Source organism: Cariama cristata, unplaced genomic scaffold, assembly GCF_000690535.1.
Source record: "Cariama cristata isolate BGI_N322 unplaced genomic scaffold, ASM69053v1 scaffold14120, whole genome shotgun sequence".
In the NCBI taxonomy this organism is placed as follows: Eukaryota; Metazoa; Chordata; class Aves; order Cariamiformes; family Cariamidae; genus Cariama; species Cariama cristata.
The window spans coordinates 23,192-30,505 of record NW_009593038.1 but is presented as its reverse complement, the minus strand read 5'-3'; the positions used below and the strand labels follow the sequence as shown (position 1 = coordinate 30,505).

Below are 7,314 nucleotides of genomic sequence, written 5' to 3'. Positions count from 1 at the left end.
CTTGAAGGATTTCTCCTTGGTAATTAGAAGGACATTTCTGATGACTGGTCTGCAGGCAGACAGAAGACACACACATACGCTGCAGAGAAGAAACCTCCTTTAAAATAACACCTCGAGAACTAACCACTAGAGTGTATTGTGTCAGTGTGGGCCCTTGCCTATATTGTATTAAACAGTATGGTAAAAACATAGTAAAATTGCTTTAACATTATATACAGTCTCATAAATGTTTACAACTGTCAAAACAATGAAAAATAGTAAAAAAAAAAAAAGCCAAACCCCTCTTCTTACACTACCGCTGCTTCCCTCTCAGAAATATAGTGAAATTTATAGTTTCATCTGGGCAGTTGTCCTTCTGAGTTCTTGTTGAAAAATGCCATTCCTATCACTGTCTAATTCAAATTCATTCTATCTGTTTGAGAACTAGCTTAGATATGAATAAAAATTAAAATCTCATAGGTGCCCTAAAAATGTATACATTTTGTGTTTTCTCCTATTGAAAAAACCTTTTAATATAATTTTCTTACATAATAAGGTTTTCAGTTGGGAAGAAAAACAGAATGTGCAAGTGGTAAATAATGTAAAAGTGAATCTTTTAATCCCTGAGATATGATTGGAATGAACAGCATTAAGCTTGGCCTTTAACATTGTGCTTTAGGTATCTTTAGAAACCCAATATAAAAAGCTCCCAAGATTTTTTGTGAATTAAGTGAAATTGTCCATGTGTATGCATTTGGAACTGTCCTTTGTATCAACATCCTCTGCTGTTTAGGGCATTTGACTTGCACTATGGCCAAAGAAGGTCAAAGGAGACCTCTTCATTTTTTTAGGCAAGAAGTAGGTCGGTTAGGACTTGGCTGTCACTTGCCATAATGTCTGTTTTGCTCCAGAGGAATAAACTTTCATAACCTTCTTCGCCCTGCAGGAGGGCTTCAACAAAAAGCTTACAGAATAAAATGCAGGCTGTAACAAGATATAATATGCCACTTAATGCCAAAAGCATGGTGACAGGTCCTCCTCTGTAAACAGCCTGAGTCACCACGGCAGCAGCTCTGAGTACCGGCAGTTTCTGTTTGGATTCTTCCTGGATTTTGAGACTGAGGTGCATGATTGCCATCTAATGGGGGCTACACAATTCCGAATTTGTCACGAGCAAGGAAAAGGTCCCGTTACCTTCACCCTTTCATGCCAGTTTGAGATAGAGATTGTTGTTTGTCTGATCTATGCGTTCGAATATTTGGAATGAACCGTTTACTTCTGTTTCAGAAAATAGAAATTATAGATGATGAAGAAAGTGATATGATAAGTAATTCTGAAGTGGATCAAATGAGTTCTCTTTTGGATTATAAGGTGAGTGATTGGGCTATATAATGTTAAGCAGGGTAGTTGACAGAAAGTTCAGATGGGTGTATCTGTAAGGAATTCGGCAAAGGCATATGGGAGCCTGCAGCTCTTCCACTTTTATTGCGGCACTGCACATCATACCCTCAGTTGCGTCTCCTCATCCCCTTTACAGCCAGATTATCTGTATTTCAACCCAGGTGGAGGCAGGAAAAATCCCATTTCTACAGAGCAGTTGCATTACTTCAGCTGTAGCCATTTGCATCCCACCACGTGTCCCAGACAAAGCAATTTATTTAGCCTCTACACCAAAACTTTCTTTTTGTGCAAGAATTGTTCTTTGAAGTTCTGCGGCATGCTTTTACGTGCAGTGTGATACTGCCGGCTCTGGAAAGGGACATAACAGCTGGAATCCTCTAATGAAATGGTGGGATTTGAGAAGAAGTCATTCTCGCAATGTAATCCAGAACATGTCTGGAAGCGGTAGTTGTGGGAGGGAGGAAAAGCAGTTGGATACCTGACAGCTGCTGTCTTCTGCCAAATGGTAAATGTTATGTGTGCATTACTGCTCTCATAAGAGTTGCTGCAGTTCTGTGTTGTATATTAAGCATGTTTTTTACGTATGTAGCTGATTTATTTTTTTTAAAACTTAGAAAACAGGTATGTTCTACTAATGGTAATCAATTACCAAAATAACAAATGGATCATCCTTTCAGAACAAAAATTACTCCTTCAAGGAGTGTTTTCCTGGTAAGGGCAGTGGAGAATGAATATGGAGAGGGAATGACCTTTTCTTAATGTCACCTGTCACCACAGTGAAAGGCTTGTTGTGACAGCATGCCCTACAGAACCTTGTTTGTTGTTTGACATTAGTGATTAGTCTTTGTGCCTGTGTGTGTGTTTCCTGCGTAAATCTGAATTCCTTCTTTGGCTGGGCAAAATCCATTGCTAAATAGCAATGTCTTAAGTTTCCATCTGAACGAAATGCATTCAGCTCATTTTCTTATGAAGGCATCAAAATTGCAGCCCAAATATTTCTCGCTTGTTCTCAGAGCCGTTATAACCTGAAACAGTATGGTGAGCAATGTTGTGACTGAAGAAATGTGAATTTCCTGGGAAAAAAACCTTAAAGCCAACAACCATTTTTAAAGGCTTCTTACAAAGCTTCCGGTTCATCATGTAGTCTCACCTTTTCATATCAACTAAAGTTGAATTACAGCCAGTCTAGCAAATGTAAGCATGACTATCAGAGCATAGTTCTATATTTAAAAAAAAAAAATTTTCATAATTACAATAAAATGCCAGCTTGTAAATTCACTGTTGAAATTTGCTTGTGTAATTATTTGCTGCCACCAAAATCAGCCATCAAGGAACATACTGTATGCAAAACTGGCAACCTAATCAATCATATGGTTGCATAAGCAAGGATGGGGGGGGGTTTTGCCTCTGATATCCCTCAGTAAATGCAACACTTCACATGAATTATCTGTGAACCTAAATGCTTACTTTTTATGTGTATTGTGCATTGGTAACAATCTCTATGTGCGTTTTCTTTTCATTGTTACCTTACAGAGGACGCACATTTGGTGCTACTATGCAGACACCTTTCACAAAAATGCACAATGACTTTGATCTTGAAAAGCGAACTGTTTATTTAGGTTAAGTGATCTTTGCAAAGGTAAACAACCAGAGAAAATGAATTATAGCTTTACACTGATCAACAGATTTAGTGTTTTGATCTTGCATACCGATCAGTTGGTAAGTTTGAAGGAGAAGAGATATTTGGAATAAACTGAAGTTTGTTGGTTTTATGTTAAGTGATTTGCAAGTACAGTAACACGTATTTATGCAAAGGTTGGAAAAACGCCTTTGTAGCCACAGCATGCACATTATTGATATTTTTTCCATTTTGTAAATACATTCCTCTTCATTCTGTAACCCAAGAGATCTTGGGGAGGTTGGTGAGCTGACACTTCATGATACCTGTCAAACGCAGCTGCACTAGAGGATGCTTTTTTTAATGCTTATTTTAATTTGTGGTAGCTTTGAGGGATTTTCAAGTTATTTTCCCTGGTCTTTCTGTCAAGGCTTCTGCTGTAAAAATGGAATTTAGTTGCTGTCTCTTCTGACAGTCACCCTGCCTTTTCAAGATCGCTCCTGCTAGGAAGAGACCTGGGCTTTGTTTTTCTTTATTTTAAAATGGAATTAGAGGTCATCCTTATAAAATAAAAAGCAGTGCTTCTTTAGAAGGTTCGTGTAAACTTTGGCCCAAGTCATTAATGCTTTAATGATAGTCAGTTATTCTGAAATGCCTTGTCTGCGTGTAACGTGGTTGGCTGTCACATCTCTTGTGGGGGATAATGAGAAATGAAATGGCATATGTATTTGCAGGTTTAGTGTGACACTACGAGTTGTTCACCAGAAACTTCTATTTTTATCCAAAGTCTACGTGTGTTGCTCTGTAATTCTATAACTATAAAACTTTTGGCTGTACTTAATATTGGTTTTGGCAGGAATCGTAATAAACACATTTCTACTCATTTTCAGTAAAACCATTTAGTTTTAACACAAGTATGTTTCGGTGTCATTAAAAAGGTGCAGTGCTGTTTGTTCTTTCCAGAACTTTATGTAATTTTCTTCCGCAGAATGAAGAAGTCAGATTCATTGAGAATGAATTGGAGAATCACAAACAGAAGTATTTTGAACTACAGACGTTTACTCGGAGTTTGATACTTGCTATTAAATCAGATGATAAAGAACAGCAGCAGGTAAGTCTTGGAGTAGGTTTTAGTAATGGAAGGTGTTTGTCATTTTGTGCTCTGTCGCTCTCTTGGTTTTATTCCCTAGTTCCCAGAGGCTCAAATTATGATTAGGGCAGTCTTGTGCTGAACATCTTATAGACAAAGAAAAGCTGAACTTTAAACAAAAGAAAGATCTTGCAATCTACACAAGCAATGACATAGACGAAGAAGTGTGACTTTTACAAAGGGACAACCAGTGCACCAGTGTATGCTGAGGGACTGGGATTTGTCTGTTGTGAGATCTAAGATGCGAGATCTAGGAAAAAAAGCCAGACTTCTTCAGTTTCACTGCACCACATTTAATACATAGCACTTCTTTTAATGCTTGATTGGATCACGTCTTGTATGGGTAACATTTTGTGCTTTATTTAGGAAGAGATTTTGTTGCTTTTATTTTTTCCTTTTGCCTTTAAGATACATCATCTTGGACAATGGTTTTTCCTTCAATATCTATCAAGACTAACTCCTTTTTCTTTTTTTTTTTTTTTCCCCTAGCCAGTACCAACACCGAAAAGCTCAGCAAAGTTTTTTTCACTATATGTTTAAAAGACATTTGAATGCTGACATAAAACATATACCTAATACTATCTTGTATTATTTTTTTACTTGTAGGCACTGCTTTCAGACTTACCTCCTGAATTAGAAGAAATGGATTTCAATCATGCATCCCCAGAGCCTGATGATACCTCATTCAGCTTGTCGTCTTTATCAGAGAAAAATGCCTCAGACAGTTTGTGATTTATTTTTTTTTAATTGACAAAAAAGAAACCCCACATAATGTGTAGGTTTCAAGAGAATGGCATTTTGCTATCCAGTGTTCTTCAGTCCAAAAAAGAAAGTCCAAGGTGAAGTGGACTTTCCTGAAGGATGACTGTAGTATGTCATGGCTACAGTTTGCACTGTCAAGAAATTTCGAACGTTGTTTTGGTAAAAGAAAGAACTGTGTGAGGAAAGGTTTCACTTTTAGCAGTTTGGCCTTGATTAGGAAAACTTCTGACTTTCCAGAATAACTCTTGCTCTGTAGCAAAGTGTATTTGAGCAGGGATCCAAGAGTGGAAAACAGATGACCTGTTATACAGACAGCTAATTCTTCAGAGTTGCTTGCTCACCAGTCCTGTTTATTATTTTTTTCCCCATTTTTACTCAGGTAGGTGGACTAAAAATTGGGGATCCAAATAGGATAACGGGCTTTTTATGAGTTGTGCTTGAACCCTTTTGAAAATCTGAAATTAAACTAAAGTGTTTTTCATTATGTGAATTCAGATTGTTGAATCTCCCATTTTCTGACCAAAATAGCTGAAAAAACTTTGAAAGGCTAACTGAAAATTTGAATTATCATCAATAAATTATTAATGTAAAGAAGCAGTCATAAGTGTTGTAACAAATTAGATGGATACGGGAAAGCTGATAGCTGCAGAACGCGACTTTCTGATACTGTCACAATAGCAATGGGATTAGATGTTTACACTACTACATAGGGGTTTATGAATGTGGTTACAATTTTTTTGTCAAAGTCTGAATGCTGAAGTTCTGTTCATTGTTTTAAGTATTAGTTACATATTTTTCCACAAAATGTGCTCCATTTTATCAAGATACTGTCATAAATCCACAGCTGTCATTGCATACTGAAAGGTATTCAAGTGTTTGGAATTGAGTTTTGCAGATCTTCTAAATGTGACCTGTTTTTGAAGTAGCCCTGTCTGACAAATTTTTTGGCAACTGCCAGGTGCCATTTCTAAACTGTGAGCTTGCTTGCAGGCAGTGGCTGAAATTAATTTCTTCTTTCCCAGCTGTCGTTGACATTGAATCCCTTTACTTATCTGATTAAATGGATGTGCAGACACATTCAGATAAATTTAGTAGGGCATGTAGGTGCATGCCCATGTTACTGATGCTCCATAGCTTCTAATCTGAATATTCCTCAGCAGGCATTTTTGAAACACATACCTTCACAGTCTGGTAAAAAGCTTGATGTTTCAATTTTATGCCAAATAATCATTTACTCTGGTGAATCCTTATTCATGCAGTACACTAAGTACTCCCCTTAACTTCAGTGGGAGGTCCAAGGTGTAGCTCAGAAAATCCGGAGTGTTGGGAAATTAACACCTGGTTGTTGTTTTTTGGTTTTTGGTTTTTTTTTCTTTAGTACTGGGATTAACTCACAATTTTAGACTTTTCTGTCTGGTCTGTTCCTCCCAAATCACTTCTAGAGCTTTTTTTTTTTTTTTTTTTTGTATTGGTAGTGAGCTCTGTTCTTTCAGGTTTTTTCCTGTCTCTGTGTTGTCCTTGGGCATGGGGAGCTTTTAGCAATATTGTTAAATACCAGCTGCATAAAGGATAGTAGCAGTTTTAAAAACTGTTTTTAAAAAAACAAAACAGTTTCACAGGTCTGACTCATATACAATTCAGTTTGTTCCCAAAAGACCTCTTACCATCTATTCTACAGAGTAACCCCACAAGAGCAAGCTCTTGGGGGCCTGCATTTGAGGTTAGGCATTAAAACTCAGAGAGGAATCCCAGGAGAGAGGGAAGACAGTCTGTGTAACCAGGAGGTAAGTGGTAGGTTACTCATCCTTTCACTGCCTGAGCTGAAATGTCACGTCTTGGCTGGCAGACACGTCCTTATAGCCTTACACAACGGAGGAGCAGTACTTTACATGCCTGTTGAAATGGCCACCAATCTAAAACTAATTAAGGTTTGTGAGCGAAGATCACAGTACTATCCTTCAAATGTAAGATAGAGCTCAACTGTAATTCTGCTCACTCTGAAAAAAATCATTTATAAAGGCTTTTCTATACTGGGTTAACAATGCTTTCTATTGCTGTTCTCTCTAGATAGGAAGTTTGTGCCACTGACAAAGAAACCTCTTGTTTTCTGTGAGCTTTGCTAAAATAATTTTTTTTAAAAAAGTACTGTGATTTTCCACTATTTGGACCCTATTTTTCTGCTTCTTCCACTTAAATTCCTATGACAAAAGGCAGGATACTCTTAATGAGAGTTCTTGATTTCATGGTCAGTTAAGTCATCCACCTTTATACAAGCAAAACTTTAATTGATGATTCATATTTTACTATGTCTTTTTTCTATTTCAAATGCCAAACAAATTGAAGGAATTATTTTTGAATGAACCGCTACTAGATTCAAGCAATTCCGTAAGTCCCCTTTCTCAAG

The 7,314-nt window shown here is 37.2% G+C and overlaps 1 protein-coding gene across 1 annotated transcript in view; it reads left to right on the top strand.

Moving 5' to 3' along the window:
- Window positions 1–5,392, top strand: part of LOC104168237 (highly divergent homeobox-like) — a 10,663-nt gene extending 5,271 nt beyond the window's left edge. The window contains exons 3-5 of the mRNA XM_009708767.1: window positions 1,267–1,350; window positions 3,987–4,109; window positions 4,755–5,392. Of these exons, the coding sequence (XP_009707069.1) occupies window positions 1,267–1,350; window positions 3,987–4,109; window positions 4,755–4,880 (333 nt within the window). The 3' untranslated portion in view covers window positions 4,881–5,392. The remainder of the gene's footprint in view (window positions 1–1,266; window positions 1,351–3,986; window positions 4,110–4,754) is intronic.
- The last annotated feature ends 1,922 nt before the right edge of the window (window positions 5,393–7,314 follow it).